Source organism: Semicossyphus pulcher, unplaced genomic scaffold, assembly GCF_022749685.1.
Source record: "Semicossyphus pulcher isolate SPU_LCO1_2020_fin unplaced genomic scaffold, fSemPul1.0.p SCAF_24, whole genome shotgun sequence".
NCBI classification, from domain to species: Eukaryota; Metazoa; Chordata; class Actinopteri; order Labriformes; family Labridae; genus Semicossyphus; species Semicossyphus pulcher.
The window spans coordinates 13,447,450-13,466,113 of record NW_027211698.1 but is presented as its reverse complement, the minus strand read 5'-3'; the positions used below and the strand labels follow the sequence as shown (position 1 = coordinate 13,466,113).

At 42.6% G+C, this 18,664-nt stretch overlaps 2 protein-coding genes across 2 annotated transcripts; both read right to left on the bottom strand.

Moving 5' to 3' along the window:
- Positions 1–158: 158 nt before the first annotated feature.
- LOC138603569 (transmembrane protein 237A-like) lies at positions 159–4,924 on the bottom strand. The gene is made up of 14 exons (XM_069675419.1): positions 4,761–4,924; positions 4,454–4,489; positions 2,492–2,523; positions 2,376–2,389; positions 2,199–2,270; positions 1,994–2,122; positions 1,801–1,894; positions 1,490–1,647; positions 1,284–1,416; positions 998–1,189; positions 829–902; positions 631–718; positions 426–547; positions 159–326 (listed from the first exon to the last, which is right to left on the bottom strand). Exons 1-14 carry the CDS (start codon positions 4,779–4,781, stop codon positions 262–264), a joined length of 1,230 nt encoding a protein of 409 aa, XP_069531520.1. The 5' UTR covers positions 4,782–4,924; the 3' UTR covers positions 159–261.
- A 166-nt stretch (positions 4,925–5,090) lies between these two features.
- LOC138603524 (MAGUK p55 subfamily member 4-like) lies at positions 5,091–17,461 on the bottom strand. The gene is made up of 22 exons (XM_069675353.1): positions 17,337–17,461; positions 15,139–15,263; positions 14,928–15,049; positions 14,432–14,509; positions 14,263–14,346; positions 13,970–14,101; positions 9,976–10,057; positions 9,253–9,338; positions 8,684–8,758; positions 8,411–8,607; positions 8,233–8,291; positions 8,099–8,116; positions 7,971–8,012; positions 7,835–7,855; positions 7,685–7,699; positions 7,339–7,380; positions 7,082–7,255; positions 6,754–6,834; positions 6,527–6,620; positions 6,267–6,375; positions 6,049–6,183; positions 5,091–5,958 (listed from the first exon to the last, which is right to left on the bottom strand). Exons 2-22 carry the CDS (start codon positions 15,194–15,196, stop codon positions 5,767–5,769), a joined length of 1,896 nt encoding a protein of 631 aa, XP_069531454.1. The 5' UTR covers positions 15,197–15,263; positions 17,337–17,461; the 3' UTR covers positions 5,091–5,766.
- Positions 17,462–18,664: the final 1,203 nt, after the last annotated feature.

Below are 18,664 nucleotides of genomic sequence, written 5' to 3'. Positions count from 1 at the left end.
GCTTAAACGCCACTTAATTCAATCCTTACTTATAAACCGAAATATCCACCTTCATTTTTAATTTTAACTTAGCATAAACATCCCCCCAGACCTAATAAGAAATAAGAAACATTGTTCGTTTTGTTGGATAAAATTGTATTTAAAAATAGACAAGCACATTCACGTTTCAAAAATACAAAAATAATCTACAACACATTCAGAGTTCACTGTCAAAAATACAGTGTAAAAATATGTGCAAAAGGACAACAAAGCTGTACAGTATCAGGCTGTTATTTCTGATTTGTCCTCTGGTTTGAGAGGCTCAATCTCCATGGCCATCAGATAACCTGAGGAAGGAAAAGAAGATAATAAAATCAACTTTTTAAAATGATTTAAACTCCAAAACTGGCATTATAGCAGTGTCAGACACAGATATCATCTCTCACACTCTGTGTAGTCTTTTTCTGGTCGGGTGGCGATGAAGATCCAGGCCAGTCCCACCAGCAGAGCCACCACCAGGTTGACCGTCACCCACGGGTGGAGAATCTGATGCTCCGACCCTGGTGGCCTGGAGCAGAGAAAAGAGAATCTAATGAATCTAATCCAGGCTTTTTAATAGGACTGAACAAAAAATCATTCCAGCAAGCTCACCATAACGTCCCGTTGAAGGCGGGGTACAGGTTGATTCTGTCACTTGTCATTTGCTGGCTCAGAGAGAGGATCAATGCTGAGAAATATACTGGATGAAAACAGATAAAAAGAGTGTGAATTGACACTAAACAGACACCTTAAGTTTGAGAGAACATTGTTAGCATTTTAAAACCTTGTGTTGACTCATTTGGGACTCACAGAATGAGGCGAGGGCGACGGGGTCCAGTGTGATGAACTCCCGCAGAGCCATGGAGCCTTTGGCCAGGTTCACTCTGAGAACACAAGAGGTTACTTTGTATTAAACAAGCTGCATTCCTCCTTATATAAACCCTCATCATGGTTGCTTGTTGTTCAGGCGCAGCTTTACCTGTCGAAGGCGGCCACCGTGCTGATGGCAAGCAGCATGTAGAGCAGAGACTGTGAGGGGTATGCCAGGCTGTGGTACTGCTCCAGCAGGTTGGACAGAGCGGTGAGGTGCTGCCCCGCTAACATGTACACCACCACCACGTTCCACACGGCGTAGCCCGCCAGGAAGCCGTGACAGTACAGACCAAACATCCTGCAACACACACAGGAGGGGAGAGAAAGTAAGAAGGGGTGGGGGGCACATGTGTCAAGACTTTCTGGAAGTTAAGAGAAACTTTTTCCTGCACCTGAAGCCATCATGCACTCTGATGGAAATGTCTCTGGTCGTCAAGAGCGGCTGAATGTGCTGGAATTCTGTCATATTATCCATCTGGACGCTGGTTTTCCTCCAGTCTGAGCGCTCAGCAGCCTGAAAACGCTCTGCACGGAAACACACAGAAGTTGACATCACCATCTTTAACACAACTGAACCTCATCTTCCTCGATTACTCACTGTTCCTCTCCACAAAGACTTTCCCCACCGGCTGGCTCTGACCCTGCGGGGCTGTGAACAGGGAATGCTGGGGGATCGGAGGAGGGGTGTCTGTAACAATATCATCCTCTGCTACGTCCAGCTCATCGGGAAGCTGCGATTCAACGACTTTTGACTTCCTGAAATCAGAAGAATAATGTTTAGAGAGTAAAAAGCCCCAGATATCATTTCAGTTTTCTCCTTAATCAACTTGAATTGTTTAACTTTTCTCTTATGTATTTAAAAAATGTGGTTTTATTGTTGTTTATAGTTTGTTTTAAAGTTTTTCTTACTTCTTCCTTCTTGTTTTTTTGACCACTTCCTCTCCGTCAGTCGTCTGTTCTGCTGTGTCTCCGTTCACCAGTTCTGCTTGGTCATCTTCCAGATCTGACACCACAAAAATGTAAACATGTTTAGATCTCTCTCTGTCTTGATTTCATTGTTTATACTTTGATGGAACAACAACATTTACAGGGAATCTTGTACCTAAAGTGGTAGTTTTCTTTTTCTTCTTCCTCCTCTGTGGGGGTGCGTCGGTCGTGGCTTCGAGGGTGAGTTGCTCTCCGACCTCTGATTCTCTCCGACTGCCCACGCCTCCCATCTCCATCCCCTGATCTATAAAAGAAACAGCAGAAGCTCCTTATAATGTACTTTTGTAAATGCTAAAAAAACTAACCTAAACTTTACATACCGTCCATATCATCGACTCCATTCGCCTCCTTTCTCACCCTCTTCTTCTTATGTTTGGTTGCAGGTACTTCTCCTGTGCAAGTTGATAAACAAACTTAAGCCAGTCCAAAATCTTCAGTTCGAATACTTATTTTGGAAACTGATTATATCAGTTTATATATTTAGAATCGTGACTCACCAGCTGCGTCTTGACTTCATGTTTCAACACAAAAGAAAAGAAGAAGAATTGGTTTGACGCTTCAGCAGAAATACTGTAAATGAAGCAAACGTAACATTAAAGACGTGTGTACCTACCTCGGCATGGTGGGAAGTGCTCTTTGGCCTCGCTGAAGAGAAGAAAGGAGAGGCCAGTTCAATAACTCCTAATCAATTCAATTCTTTCTTACTTTTTTTATTCCTCCTTTTTTATTCAGACAGGTTTTGAGCAGCCAAGTTAAATTAAAGATATATTTAACACTACAAACAATATAATGTAAGTAGGAAAATATTCATGAGAACCTGAGGGAATGGTCGGATGTAAATTCTTTTGAAAAAGCATGAATTAATCATATCTTTTATCCCATTTTGTTACTACTTCCCAGCAGCATACAACAATAATTTCCCTAAATAGCACTAATAAATCAATAACCACAAGAGAACAGATCTTTTCCAACAAGTTTCACTAAAATCAACATATTTTTAACTAATGCCAGAGAAGTTAAGAGTTTTAAATCTCTACTAAAGCCTTTCAATCATTTAAGCCTTGCAGATATTCTGTGTGATGCTATTTTCCTCCTGGTTGTTGCAAGAATGGATATAAAAGTGCCTAACAGCGTTTTCTTAAACTGTTATTTAAGAAAAAACTGCAGAAATAAATTTAAATTGCTGCCAAATCTCGCCGTATAATTCCTCTAATGCCAACGACCGTCACAAAGCAGACGCTAAGCAGTAAGTAAAACTGGATTGAGAAGGTGTTTGGCACATTAAATGCAGCGTAAACACATTAACAAATTACCTCGTCTGGGACACAATGAGCCAAACATACAAAGGACGAGTTTTCAGAAACACTGCATCAGCTTTTCAGACGTTTACTGCTACAGCACACAGACAGACGGGAGTGGGAAAACCTTACCGTGGTCTTCCTGGCCATCCCCCCCCCAAAGAATCAAGAAAGAGCGGAGTGAAGCTACACATAACACCCTGGCTGACATGGGTAAATCCTCAGCTAAATCTGTGTGAGGATTACTCAGGGTAGAGGTCAGACAACTCCAACCTTTTCCAACTCTTGTTTGTGAGTGAGTGAGTGAAACTACCAGGAAGGGCGACTGTGGAATCTGGTTTAATCTTTCTGATGCTTGTTTGTAAAAACCAATACTGTTCACATCTCTTAAAAGTTTGTTTCTGTCAGTTTAGATATAATTTAAGTTGGATATCATATAAGTATTATCTATTATATATATATACTATTCTTTTTATTTGACTTTATTGTATGTGTTCCTACCCTCTAGTTCACTTTTGAAGACCTATTTTAATCGAAAGACTTTCTTGTTACTTCTATGGTGTTTTATTTATTGTTGTCTTAAGTTCTTCCTCTTCCTCTTTTTCTCCAGGAGAGATACGATATTCATTTTCACCTTTTTATTTCTAAAGCTCTTATAGGAAAACTACCATCTTACCTGACTGATTTTATTCAATTCTCTGAGGCGTTTTATCAGACACGCTCTTCAAACCAGTGACTGTTACATGTTCCTCGAGTTCGGACAGAACTGGGAAAGATTGCTTTGTGTTCCTCTGCGCCTGACTCCTGGAACAAGATAAAACACCTTCTTGAATAAGATGCATTTTTACCTTTTGGACATTTCGGAAACTTGATTTTAAACGTCCCAAACTCTATTTGTAATTGTTTTACATAAGTGAACCTAATTGTTTATTTCCCCCATTTTAATCAATAAACATAATTAACTACTTTAGTGCATGTTAGGCTTTGTCTCATGAACTTTACCTTTTAATAGTCTTAACCTTAATGTCAGAATATATCGCCTGTTTGAAGATTTTAATGGCCCTTTTATCAATGCTTTGTTGTTTGTCTTTTTAATTGTTTCTGTACGAACTCGATATCACTGTAAGTGAGCGTTGCCCCTCGAGTCCAAATAAAGGTTGATTAATCTTTTGATTGCTCTGTTCATACATTATTGTGTGTTTTAATGTTGGGTTTAAAATGTATTAAAAAGCATTTTGTAATTACAGTTTGATAAGTGATATATATATAAAGTTTACCTGTGGAAGAGGAGGGAGCTCCCTGGGTCGCATTTTCTATACAGGAAAAAAACAAAAGCATTCTTTTTATAGGTAAGCTAGCTTTTAATATCTGAATTATAAGATTAAACGTTACGGTAAGTTATCACTGAACAGTCCGGGGCTACTAAACAATTAGAATGCGTTTCTTTAAACAAAAAATCTCGTTAAAACCAACATATAAGCAATAAAAACAGTAGTTTTCGTGAAAAATCACGTTTAAAACTAGCATCATAACAGCTAACTACTGCACTACTGTAGGAGTAACCGTTATATGAAAATCAGTTACCTTTGAACCTTCCGAAGCCATATTACTGTTTTTTCCAGTAAGCCTTCCTTAAAATGTCACCCAGTTAAGTCATAGTTATCATAAAAGTGTATTTCAAAGACTACAACTGGTTAAAACTGCTAATTTGATTGATATGTCTTCATTTATTTACTCTCTGAAACGGTGAACCGTTACCCGGAAGTGTTTCCGGGCAGCACGCAAGACTTCCTGTAAATTCAAAATAAAAGTTCTCATACAACGCTAAAAAATAAAATAAATGACTCACTTCGTCAGTTACTATGAGAAGTAGTTTATTTATGTCACAAACAGGAACAAATATCAAAATGTCGTTACTTGCTTGCACCTTTTTAATAATATGACAGAATAGTATTAAAATAAGGACTCAAAATGCAATTTTTGAGCCAAACACAGCTTATGTTGATGTTTTGTAAATGTAATAATTTGGCATGCATTGACAACCACAATGCAACCACAAAGAAATATGAAATGAAAAACAAATCACACAAATTAAAATCAAACCACTGTACTTTCTACTGTGTAAACATCAAATGAAAAAAGATCGTTCTTTGCAGGTCCACGATCGGGAGCAGGGCAACAAATTTACTAGTTTTTGTGCATTTTGTTCTTGGGCCACAGTGAACATTTTGCTGCATGAAAGATGTGTGCAGAGCAAGATGTTTCTATGAGCAGCCTGTGCCCTCTAATGTGACGTTTTTGCTGTCCAAAAATTAAAAGTCTTAGCACAACAAACTCTAGCTCTAAATCTGAACTTCTGACATCAAACTCTGACACAGTTTAAAGGATGTCCTCGGGCTTCAGTCCAGCTCCATCTTATCTTGGGGGATTAAACGGATTTCTTTCATGCCCTACTCCCTGAAAACATTTCGCGTTGACATAAAATTGATTGATGTTTGGATTTTACAGTGAGGTTTTAAAAATGATTGCTGCCATGATAAAAGGGGCCCGTATCTCTCGGCCCCTTGTCTCCTCCACCTCCCTTCTCCTCTTACGACTCGGTAGTGGGTCGTATCCAGCTGGCGGGGACCCACTGAGGCTCGTCCTGCGCCTTCCTCACCGCCGTCAGCATCTGCACGCAGGCGTCCTGCAGCTCCTCATTGACGATCACGTGATCAAAGAACTGCCAGTACTGGGACTCGATCTTGCGGGCCGATTCCTCGATCTCCTGGAAGTCTTCATCCTTTATGAGGAAAACAAAGTTGGGTTTTCTTAAAAACATTGTTCAAATTTGTAAGGAAAGGCGTAAAATTTGGCCCCAAGGAGATTTTACTTTGAAAGGACGGTTGACGTAGTAGTTGGTGGTGATGTACGACTCCTGTCGGGTCTCCCTGAGACGCTCCAGAGGTGGAGGCTTCACATAGATGACGTAGGCCCTCAGTTCATGGGTCCTCACTGCCTGAATGGCCTAAATGCACAGACAAAACAAATGCTTCTGTATGTTTTTAATAGATGCTGAAGTTCTTGTTTCTAGACATGTTTTTTTCTTACATTTGGATCGATGTCGATGACGCAGATCTTCCCGCTGTGTAATACTTCCCTTGCAGACTCGATGCTGGTGCCGTACATATTCCCTTTGTACTCTCCATACTCGAGAAACCTGCAAGACACAACACAGGGATTAAAAATGCTTGAAACTTAAACATTAATGTCAGAAATCATTCAGAAAAGCAGCTGTATATTTTTTCAGTGGGTGTAAAATGAAATGCATCCATTCATTATTCATGGAGCCACAGCAGAGACAGTTGTACCTGTTGTTGTACACCATGTTGTCGAAGATTTCCCGGCTGGTGAAGTGATACTCTCTGCCAGACTCCTCGTATCCTTTGGGCGCTCTCGTCGTGTCTGGACAAAAGAAAACGACATTTTTATAAAATATTAAAATTTATACAAAAGAATCAGTTTCTTTCAGGCTTTTCATCTGCTGTTATAAATATTTCGAACATGCAGTTTTTATGAAATTCAGTGGACCACTTACGAGGTATGGCTCCCTGAAAGACGTTGGGGTTTAATTCAGTCAAGCGCCTCCGAAGTTCATTCACCCCCACACCAGACGGACCTGAGAGTAAAGCAAGATAACTTTATTTAAAAAGAAACTTTCAAACAAATTAGATGTAATTTGAAAAGCTTTAGAAGAGATTGACATCTCGTCAGATGCAAATTGTAGGGAGTAATTAAAGAAGACAGCTGTGAAGGATTAATAGTTATGATTAATAAAATATGGTTGTCTACTTTCTCTAAAATGTTTTATTTCCTCCACTGTGAGACTTTTGAAAGCAGCAGCATCCCAGCTAAAAGCTCAATACCTATGAGGGCGACAAGGCGGTGTGCGTCCTGCGGGTGGCGCTGGTATCGCACCACCTCCTCGTACGGGCTGTTGAGGGCGCTGTAGCAGCTGCTGGGGCAGCGGGTGTGGCAGGACGGCTGGGTGGTGCTGTGGAAGCGCCGCCGACACAGACGCATGCTGCGCCTGAAGCCCGCTGAGAGAAAAGGTTGATGGATTAAATCTGATTCAGTGATGTGGTCTAGACTTTTATTGTGAAAATATTTAGGATGAGAGTACCTAAATAGATGCCTTCAATGTTGCTGCTGTAGTCATCCTCCTCTGGTGAGACAAACAGAGAAGCAGATATTCACTTATTTGTCATATAAGCGCCTGGGAGGCTTAAAATTTGCGTGTTTAGTAATCAAGGTCGTGACAGGCAGCAGCACAAGATCAAGATGGCGAGTGGGGTCACCGGTTGCGATCAGGTCTCAGCTGCGTAAAGCCCTGACTCTGAGTAAGGCTCATTTCATCCTCAGTGACCTTATGCGACCTCTATAGAACAGAATCTGTTCAGTGTACTTTTTCTCGCTGACCGTCAGATCTTAAACACGCAGTATATTTGGGTCATCCGTACTTTTCTCACCTTCTCTGAGCTCGTCTGACATTTTCCCGGTCAGAGTTTAGAAAGGAAACAGAAAAACAAACGTTTCAGATGAAGATTAGAGGAAAGCTTTGCAAGAGTAACTCCGAAAATCAGAGTCAGAGCAGATTAAATCAACAAAGACTTACCTACCAGATTCAAAAGCCTCCTCATCTGACAGGAAGAAAAACACGCAAACAAAGGAAATGAATCACAAAGCAGCAAAGACACGCAGCGAGTTTGTGCGTAAAAGATTTTAAAAAGCTATAAATAACGGACGTAGCTTTACCTGCTTCCACACATTTGTCATCGATGGCCATTAGGTCTTCCTCTGTGGGTGAGAATAAGAAGATTTAAAATGATTTAGCGCTGATGCTAATGCTAATTTAACTACAACTGTGTGGTTTCTCTCCTTACCTTCCTCTACAGTGCTCACTTCAGTAAGCGAGGAGTAAGACACAATGAAACTGTGACACCAAGTTGTGCAGGATTTATCAGGTTTGAATGTGTTGTAAGGTGGGATAAGTTAAAGAAAATGTGGGAGAACTTACAGGTCTGCATGCAGGCATGTGGCTGATAAGGCTGAGACCACCAGAACTCCCTCTGCTTCCTGTAACAACAGATTAACGTAGCTTTATAAATATATTCTCCATTAGCTTCCAAGTCACAGTTCTGCCTCTGAACTGGTCTATTACGCATAAAGGATCTCAGTAAATAAAAGAAACTGACCGTTTGAGCAGGTTGGTGGAGGGGATGAGGCCGGCGCAGGCTGTGGTGTTGGGCAGTTTCTTGGCCTGCCACCAGAGGGCGTCGGTCTGGTCCACGATCTCCAGGACGTCACCTTTTCTGAAGCTCATACCCGCGTCTGCACAGGGGATGGTCGGGTCCTGCTGGGGGCTGTAGTCGGCCATGACTCGCACGTACAGCTAGAACAAGACGAGTGAGTTTAATGTGATGAGGAAGAGGCTTTTTTGGAGGATGAGGAAGGCAGAGATGATTTACCATCGTCTGGTTGTGGACCGGCCTTTCTGTGATTGGAATGACCTTGAACATGATGGTGCCGTGTGACCTCGCTTGCTGGTTGGTTGTAAAGGAACAACATGCATTAATCAGCAGATATTTATGGCTCCAAGCTTATGACAACATCAGGAAACTGTGTGCATTTTAACATCAACTGATCTGACTTAAAGAGGCTTTAAGAGAGTGCTGTCTTTGATTTTCTTTTTCAGACTGTTGTAGAAGGGAGTTGATTAGTTTGTGACATTTTAAGCTTCCTTTAAAGGACTGAAAAAAGCTTAAATTATCAGACTTAATTGCTCTTTTGTTTTACTTCCTCTATACAAACTGAATCACTGAACAGATTAAGGATGCAAGTGGCAATTTGGAGGTGTGGAAGCATGCTGCAGAAGAGATAATCAGGTGTTTAAGAACATAGATATGGAGGATGCAAGAAGATAAACACAGTTTACAGCCATGCTAAATCATTGTTATCCACGTGTCTCCTACATTGTGATAGAAACTGTTTCTTTGTCGGCGCACAAATACACACGAGGACGATCAAAGCAGCCTACCACAACTTGGATGACTTGCTCAGGCTCCATCCCGTCCACAGGAAAACCGTTCACCTCTACGATCCGGTCTCCTGCGTGCAGCAGACCTACAAGCAAAGAAATGCTCATTTAATTAAAAGCATTCGATTAATTCCGAGTCTCTTCTTACGTTTGTTTAACTTTAAAGTCGTTCTTTCAGCTTCTGAGAGACGGATTCAAGAGTCAACAAGACAACAAACTCTGGTTGTTTCTATCCATCCATCCAACCATTATGCTGCGCTTATCGGGGGCTGGGCATCGATGGCATTTTCCAGCTCCTCCTGGGGGATCTCGAGGCGTCCCCAGGCCAGGCGGGATATATACCCCTCTAGCGAGCTCTGGGTCTGCCCCGGGGTCTCCTCCCAGTTGGATGTGCCTGGAAAACCTCCATAGGTTTGCCAGGAGGCATCCTAATCAGGAGGAGCGGCTCTATCTGGTTATTTCTTTATTCTACAAAAAACCTTTAAGGCAGGATTTTTTTAACATCCTTTGGCCACACGAGACTTTGAGATGGGGTTGAAAGCTCTAGAAAGTCCAGATTCTCTAAGAAATTAAAAGGGTGTTTTTCTTTCAGTAGTTTCCTTGTCATACGTCCAACATTTTAAAGATAAACTGCACTTTTTTCTATCTCTATTTAACCCTGAAAAGCAGGAAAATACAGTAAATATAGAACAATACATTTCATCCTTGAAAGATCAGGCTCACCACTTCGATCTGCCAGCCCTCCATGAATCACCCGAGCGATAGAGATCTCCCCTGAGATCTCATTCCTCTTTATCGTCGCTCCCTGAGACAGAACAAATAAACAGAGAATAAATAATCGAGAAGCATGTGTAGAAATCAAATCACACGAATGAAGAAGTTTGTTTGACGCCATGAGCAGACGTAAACACTTCAGGGTGAGATGAAAGAAGACTGGACGGTGAAAGAGCTCCAGATGAGACTGATGAAGGGATGACGTGGTCCAACACGATGGAAGAAAACGACGAGACATGCAACAAAAAGTAGGAAATAAATCTCAACTACCACTGTGTGTGTTTGCAGGTCAGCAACTCAGCGGATTCGGCTCGAAAGGACACAAGAAATCCACTTTATTATCCACTCATGTGGCCTTCTTCTTCTTCTTCTTCCTCTGGTGGGATCGACGTCTTTTCATCGGGCTCTCCTTCGGCTCATCCAGCAGGCCGTTTGTCTGAAGGTGCTTGGACTCTTTCAGCTCGGCCTGAACGTGCTTCTTTTGCGGCAAAGTGGCGTTTTTGGATTTCAAGGCAGTTCTTGGCGACCCATGGCAAGATACGGACAGACAGCTGGTTCCCTGAGAGGTGGAGGGAGCGTCCAGGGAGCTGCTGAGGGAGCTGGAGGACGAGCTGGAGGACAGAGGCGAGGGGATAGAACATCGGGATTGGTGCGTCAAGGATGGACGTTTCTTTTGGAACTGCGGCGATTGGCTTGTCTTGGGAGTACCGTCTTGCTCAGGTGGAGGTTTAGGGATGCTGTTGGCGGTGAGCAGCGTCTGAAGCCGGTCCACGACTTGCGTGAGAAGTGCCAAAGCCTGGGAGTTGTCCTGCACCGTCTCAGACATGCGTTCAGTTGCAGCGGCCATCTTTTCCCCAAGCAGCTTGATGTCTTTGGTGCTGCTCTCCATCGAGCTTGCGGCCAGTTGAACCGTCGTCCTCAGCTCGTCCAGACTCTCCTGCTTGGCGAGCTCGACGGGGGGAACCGGAGGTAGATCAACCACTCGACCACGCCGAGGGCGCATGGGGCTCGGGGGAGCGGTGCGGACGCGAGGGCTTTGCAGCCTCGGAGGAAGGCCCGGCTGGAGGTAGTCGTCTACGTTGGAGTAGTAAGGCACGGTAAGACACGGGGGCGATACAGTCCAATGCGGAGCTGTGGGACGCCGGTAGGAGATGTTGTTGGACTCGTCTCCGCTGTCGAGCTCTTCAATGACGTTATCTCCAATAACAAAACAGACATCATTAATCAAAGAGTAGCTGGGATGGATGAAGGAAGAAGATGGTGTGATGATGGATGATGAGATCTTTTCTTACCGATCAGAACGGAGCTGTAGACCGAAGGCGCAGAGCGGTTCTGCTCCCAGAGAAGGTTGGTGTAACAAACCCGACACTTGCTCACCGGCTTGCTGCAGCACATCTGACAGTTCCTCATGCGCTTATAGCGAGGTGGAGGGTACGGACGAGCAGCTGCTGCTACATGACACGGCTGCTCAGATGGCGGGAAGCTGCCTCTCCTACACCAGTTGACATCCAGGTTTGCAGCTGCAGGGCTCGGGACCCCGAACGCACCTCTGTGAAGCGTCTGCCGGGTGAGACGCTTCAGGGTGTCCCAGTGGCTACAGGTGGCTCCTCTGGAGCGTTTCTTCGTGCACGGGGAGGATGCACACGAGAGCGACAGCCCGACTCTCTGTTGGTTGCAGCGCTGAGAGAGAAGAGAGTCACTCAAAGGCAGAGAGAAACGATCGTTACAGGCACAAGAAATTTGTGCTTTTACTTTGGTTTCCTGCGTCTGTTCCTGTGGGTTTAATGTTTTTGTTCTCTTCCCTCATCTCCGAGGGACGGGAAAAAATGAGATTAAAGCTTCATTGATTAGAATACTCTGTAATCTGTCCTTCAATCATATCAATACAAAACCCATCAGACAAACACACGTACAAGTTTCTAGCAGAGAATGATAATAATGTCTCCAAACTATTGTTTCCTTTCTTTTTTCATCAGTCAGGAAATGACCTGTAGCATTAACAAACAATTAGTCAAATGAGAGATTATAAAAACCAAACATCTGCTCTCTGTCGGACGCAGTCACATGTTTGATTCATATTTGGCAGAAGAGAAAAAAAAGCCCTCCAGCATCTGTTTGCACTGTAGCGGAGAGCATGTCTGTCGTGGTGCATTTTATATACTGAAGAGTTTAAGACAAACAAACTATTGAAAATGTGAATAATTAGTTCTAAATACGTTAAACACACGTCATTAAAACTAAATATTACATTTTAGAGGTATTATAGAAATGTCAGTTCACCTAAATTACTAAAAACAACGATTTCATGTGGCCAAAAGTATGCGGACATTTTTTATTGACGACATATTTTGGACGTTATAACCGCATAAGAACGAAGGAAAATGTGTCGTAATGTTTTATGTTTACTTATCACACAGCCTTGTTGAATACTCGATACAGTCAGTTGCGGCATTCTGAGGTATGTTATTTCACCGTTGCTATGTTTATCAGATCGTTGCTATGTTTACTAGATCGTTGCTATGTTAACAGATCGTTGCTATGTTAACAGATCGTTGCTATGTTTACCATACCGTTGCTATATTAACCATATTGTTGTTATGTTTACCATATCGTTGCCATGTATTCTGGACCATTGCTATGTTTACCAGATCGTTGCTATGTTTACTAGACCTTTGCTATGCTTACCCTACCTGTTACGTGCCGTAGTTTTGTGTTGTGTTTTCTGTGTGTGTCTCTGTCCTGTGTGCTCCTCAGGTGCTGCTCACCTGTTTCACATTCAGCAATCAGGCAGGAGTATGAAGAGCAGCAGAGAGGAGACAGCCAGGGCCAGTGGGCCATTCGGCTGTGTGTGTGACAGACATCTTCGTGTTCGGGTTTACGCCTTCAGTGGAAGGAGGGCGTGTTCGAGGCCTTCGTGTTTATTGTTATTTGCAGTTTTTGGTTTATCGTGTTTTGTCTTATAGAACAGCTTCTCTTTTGTTTCGAAGAAGCTCGCTTTGTGTTTCCTTTTTGCTTTAGTTTGTTAAATAAATTCCTTCAACTTTGCCTATACTTCAGGGGAACGTAACAATACCGTTGCTATGATAACCACATTGTTGCGATGTTTACCAGAACGTTGCTATGTGAACCACATTGTTGCGATGTTTACCAGACCGTTGCTATGTTTACCAGACTGTTGCTATGTTAACCACATTGTTGCTATGTTTACCAGACCGTTGCTATGTTTACCAGACCGTTGCTACGTTAACCACAATGTTGCGATGTTTACCAGACCGTTGCGATGTTTACCAGACCGTTGCTCTGGATGGAGTTCTAAACTCAGACGCTGAAGGACGATTTAAATCAGCATTTTGTGTCACATGATGGATTTAAAGTACGATAAGTAGTCGTGTAATAAGCTGCGTGTCGGTGTCTGGCATCGACCCGTCTGGGTTCATTTAGCAACAAAGGCCTGCTTGATATATATCCATTACATGGCTGTGGTAACGTCTTATAAAGGACAGATCATGAAGTCCTTTTTTTAGGAAATCTGATAAGCTTGTTTTTAACAGATATCTAAGCAGCTGCTTTTGTGCCTTCTCTCCTCTTTGTTTATATCAACTCGGTCCACTGCTGGTGAGGATTTCCCAAACTGGACAATAATACCCTTAAATCACTCGTTCTTCACTGTGACCACATCCGAAAGTCGCCCAAAACATTGACTTCCTTTGTGTCGTGACTTCATTATCTGAAGCTTTGAGCTCAGAGACGTTTATTTGATGTTCCGCTCTGATCCCAGAAAATCTGTTTCAGTCAAGAGAGATTAAAAATGACTTTCATGAAATGACAAGCGGGGTGATCTCATCAAAATGTGACCTCAACTTCAGAGCGGTCGGCGCTTTACAATGAGTCTGAACCAAACTTTCCTCACAAGTAACAGTGAGGCTTCAGCTGCGCGGCTCACCAGAGGCTGCTTGTTCTTGACCAGGCAGACGATCCTGGTGGCCTCCTCATCGTCCGGCAGCTCCTCAGGCATGGGCGGCAGCACCGGCTCATAGTCCTTCTGGGCCACCGTATCATGAGCAGAGAGAAGAGCCTAGAAAACACAGAGGTAAAGCAGCTTTGTTTCAAAAAATGGTCCTCTGCTGGCTAAAAAAAGGAAGTAGTTGAGGTTTATTTTGTTTAAGAATTGATGTGGATGATACACATACAAGAAACAAGGTTAAAGGTCAAACTTTTTAAGCAACAAGTTCTCACCTGCAGGTGTGGCTGTCTCAGGAGGCGGTAGAGCTCCTTGGCGTCTTCAGAGCAGCCCGGCAGCGATCGGATGTCGATCAGCAGCTACAGACAAGAAGCCACCCTTTAAAAAAATCACTCCCACTAAATGAATTCAAGCAACAAATCATCCATGTAAAACACAAACCACCTGAAGTGAGAGTCCTGAAGCGTAGTCCAGAGCTGGTGCTGGAGAGTTTCTCAGGTACCTTTGGAGACACTCGTAAACCTGGACACAATGACAACTGTTTCTGTGAGTAGTTCAGAGGCTCAAAGGTACAACTCTATCCTCAAGTACAGAAAGGATCTTACATATATAATCCATCTTTTAGATTATTTTGGGATAAAGTGATTTAATTTTCCTTTTTTCAGTCCATTACTAACTGACTTTCTGCGCTTGAAGAGGTAGTTTTGTGAACGTCTCATCCTTTATCTGGGCCAGGTGCAGGAAATAACTCTCTGCACACGAGATTTTAACTCCCAAAAATTTTACCTTTTTCCCCAGTAAGGTAAAAGTGTTGCCCTTTGCAGTCAAATACAGGCAATGAAGCACCAATTCCTGCTTCTTTTACTTTGAAAATCCACTATATGTCAAATGTTCTGATTTGAATCGTTTAAGTTTCCAGTAGATCATCATGTTTTCAGACCTTGAGCAGCGACTGCAGCCAGGAGGCGTTCAGCAGACTGTGCAGGATCTCGGCTCCGTCGATGTCCGGATTCACCGACTTCCTCACCTCCTCGATCACATCAGTCAGGATCTGACGCAGGCCTGCGGCACACAAACACACTCACGTGTTATTAAACTGTAGAGCGGGAGCTAAAGTCGACTGTTAATGTGGCTTATTTCCCTGTACTGACCGTGTTCTCCGAGCTCACAGTGGGGGTTTAACACCTGAGCCTCCACCGCCTGCCTCATGGTCACTGGACCCCCGACCTTTGACCCAGACGACAGACTGCTGACTGCTTATGGGGACTCTCTAAAACTGGAAAAATACGGAAACACAATAAAATGTTAGTACAATATTTCCGGTATGAAGCGAATAAAAGATTAGTAACCCTAACCCGAACATGGACATCAGAGAGTGATGTATTTTTCTATGTCTCTTCCAGGAACAGCAGGAGCAGCGATGGGCGTGACCTATGAACCGCCCAAGCCGTCCTATTTCCAGCAGTGAGAGAGGAGAAATTCATTTAAAGCTCAGACCTGATTTCGACAAAACAAAATGGTTGTGATGCCACGTAAATTATGTAACATTCTTTATGCAATATGAAGAACATGTAGTTCTATAAAGAGCCTTAATCTTTGGAATACAGGAAAAAGAAATCAATGTGAAAAAGGCCAAACAGAGATGATGAGGACTTATATACATCTGCCCTTTGCATTATAAAGCAAAGGATCTAAATACAACCTTAACAGGGCTGTAGATTTTGTGCAACCAAAATTACGGGAGCCCAAAGCGGACGTGAATCCATACATTTACTGTTTTCCTGTGATAACGAGTCATTCACGGGCTGTTTGCTCAAGATCTCGACTTATTTATCTCGAGGTAACAATGCTGCACCACCAGAAGATCATAACTCGTATCCCCAGAGCTGCAAAAGCACAAAACATAGAAACAGGCTTAAAGTTAGAATCTCTAAGATCTCAGTTTTGTTCTCTTTAGCGGCACCTATGGCGATAAACTGTAATTGCGGGAGCACACTTCCCAGATATCCAGACAGTGCTGCATGTGTGACGTCCACGGTCAGCTCCGGTTGTAACTCTTGATTTTCCTTTTCAGACTGTTTCCTTCATCTGAGCGTCGAGTTTGTTTCTTCTTCTTTGGATTGTCACTTCTTGTTGAAGTTGTATCTGTAGTCATCCATCTTTTCTTTGTTTGTTCAGCCATAGTAGATTACTGTTTACTCGCAACACTTGCAGAGAGTGGAAAAGCAGCCGCTTAGCTCCGCCTACCCTCTCTGGCAGACCAACCACTGCTGGCTGATGGAAAACGCGTCACGCGAAAGTCGCCACAGACACCCAGTCAGTAATACTGCAAATGCAAAGGCTTTCATCAGTGGGCCGTAGGCTCAATCATTGTGTTACCTCATTCGGCGACAGATTTAACAGACATTTATTTACATGAAAATCTTCCTTACCTCACTAGTGTGGGCAGTTGCAGCATGGCATGTTATGGTCTGTAATATCACAGTGACAAGCCTGTTTTGTTTTCTAGATCGCCGGAAACAACTGGAGTAAATAAACTGGATGGATGCATGTCCGCTTTGGGCTTCCGTACAAAACAGTGAGATCTCTTTTTCTATCTTTTTCCCGTTCACATCCAGAATCACAGCACGTTTGCCTCTCGAGAATGGATATATTATGAGAAAGACATAACACTGCGACTATTAGGTGCATCATTTTTAAGTTGCACACAAATTTAAAGGGCGAATGTTTCAAACAAAGACTTTAAAGGACAACTTTATAGTTTCGATTTGGGACAAAGAGGAAGAGGTTAATAACAAGAGTACTGAAGTTAACCTGGGCAAGACACTTAACCCCAAACTGCCCCCAGCCTTGCTGCCAAAGGTGTTAGATTGATGCATTTAATAATAAATCTCCTAAAACATGGGCTTCTCTTGCAGCACCTGCTTCTTACAAATTTCCCACAACCACCTGACCTGCACCAAGACTTTGTGCTCCCTCTGCGGCACGAGTTGCCTCATCGGTAATCCAGCCGTGAGCGTGACCCCGGATCAGGTAGGAAGCTCCATCAGTGGTTAGTGTAAAAGGGGGTCAGGGGTTAATGGCACACTTACGACAGCTCGTAGGAGATGTAAATACTGCGATGTACAGACTGTAATCGCCGCTCTGGTGACCCAGACACATACAACATGTATCTGTTACTTTTAGGGAAATAATTTCTTCCTACGTTTGGTCAATTCAGAGACACAATTAGATCAAGTGGAAGCAGGCTTTAAAGGCCTTAAATATTAAGAAAAGTGATCCAAGCTCTTCAGGAGGTAATTGTAGGTAAAGAAAGGTGATCCTTTTCTGATCATAATGCAGCTCTTACCTTTATATCTTCTTCCTCAGTGATGCAACACGCTTTAATCCTCCAGCTCCTGCAGGTTTCAGCACCAAAGCAGGTGCAGCAAAATGTATATATGAGGTGAAAATGTTCCCCTGAGACTGGACGCAGCGCTCATCGAGCTGCAGGAAAACGAGAGAGAGAGAGAGAGGGCTGTAATCTCTCCCGATCCCACTTAATCCCAGGGCAAGTGAGCCGCCTGCCTCTGGCCACCGGAAGCCGGTTCCTCCCTCACCGGCTGGCTGGTTGCCACCGTAGCTGCCAAATCTTCTTAACTCTTTCAGCTTTCTGAAAGAGCCGCACGCAGGAGGAGCTGCGGGGAAGAGGGGGAAACTCCACGGTCTGATGAAGGAGGAGACATTTTTAAGATCACATTATTCTGCATTTTGCACTTTTGGGAAAAGCCTCCTCATTTTCAGCTCTTAGAAAGGACAAAAAGCTGGGAGGATGTGTGGTTTAATTAACGGGAAAAGGAAGACGTTATAATTAAAATATCGGCTCATCTGCCTCAACAGCTGGAGTTAATAGAAAGTGAAAATGACGTCTTTAAGTGTCTTTTTCAAGCTCTAACTATCTGTCAGGAACGGGAGTAATCTGCTGAGCTGTAATCTAATTCCCCCTCCCTCCATCTGAATCGTATTGTCCCCAAAACACTGAGATTATCTCTGCGATTGATCAAGAACATGTTTTTTGTTGGTTGGTTCTCAAAAAAAAGGGCAACGCTGAGAGGATTTAAGGAGATCTCATGACCATGAACGTTTTCTCTCAAGAGACCTGATTACAATTATTTGTGGTACTTCAAAAATGCCTTAAAGCTTCAGTATGGAAGCCCAAAATGGACAATTTATAGACAGAAAATGAGAATATTTAATTGAAATTATACTTGAAATATTAACTTCTTTACACCCATTTAAATTGCCATTTAGTTCTGTTGAAATGTTTAAATATGGAGGCCCAACGCTGACAAAATGTCATAAAAGCAGATTAAAAAACACGTTAAAAAAACAAACAAATTAAGGTGATTAAACAAATTAAATACTACAGAATAAATAGATAAATCAATACAGGTTGAGTGCAAAAAGTATTTCTTCTGGGTATAATTATTTTTGGCACTTCAAAAAGCTTCAGTATGGAGGCCCAAAATGGACAATTTAAAGATAGAAAAAGTAAATATTTTTGTATAAGATTAAACAAATTAAATACAATAAAATAAAATACATAAACCAATACTAAAATTAGATTTGTTTTTAATTATTTCAGTTGCAAAAGTATTTCCTCTGGGTATAAAAATAAATAAATCGGAGGATTGCTTT

Excerpts from the sequence above, each read along its gene's own strand:
- LOC138603569 (XM_069675419.1), bottom strand. The coding sequence starts at position 4,781 with ATGGCTTCGGAAGGTTCAAAG. Across the intron at positions 1,648-1,800 it reads AAAAAAACAAGAAGGAAGAA|GAAGTCAAAAGTCGTTGAAT; the intron begins GTAAGAAAAACT and ends TTCTGATTTCAG. Across the intron at positions 903-997 it reads ACGGTGGCCGCCTTCGACAG|AGTGAACCTGGCCAAAGGCT; the intron begins GTAAAGCTGCGC and ends TTGTGTTCTCAG.
- LOC138603524 (XM_069675353.1), bottom strand. The coding sequence starts at position 15,196 with ATGAGGCAGGCGGTGGAGGCTCAGGTGTTAAACCCCCACTGTGAGCTC. Across the intron at positions 14,510-14,927 it reads GGCTGCAGTCGCTGCTCAAG|GTTTACGAGTGTCTCCAAAG; the intron begins GTCTGAAAACAT and ends CATTGTGTCCAG. Across the intron at positions 10,058-13,969 it reads TCAAGAACAAGCAGCCTCTG|GGAGCGACGATAAAGAGGAA; the intron begins GTGAGCCGCGCA and ends GTTCTGTCTCAG.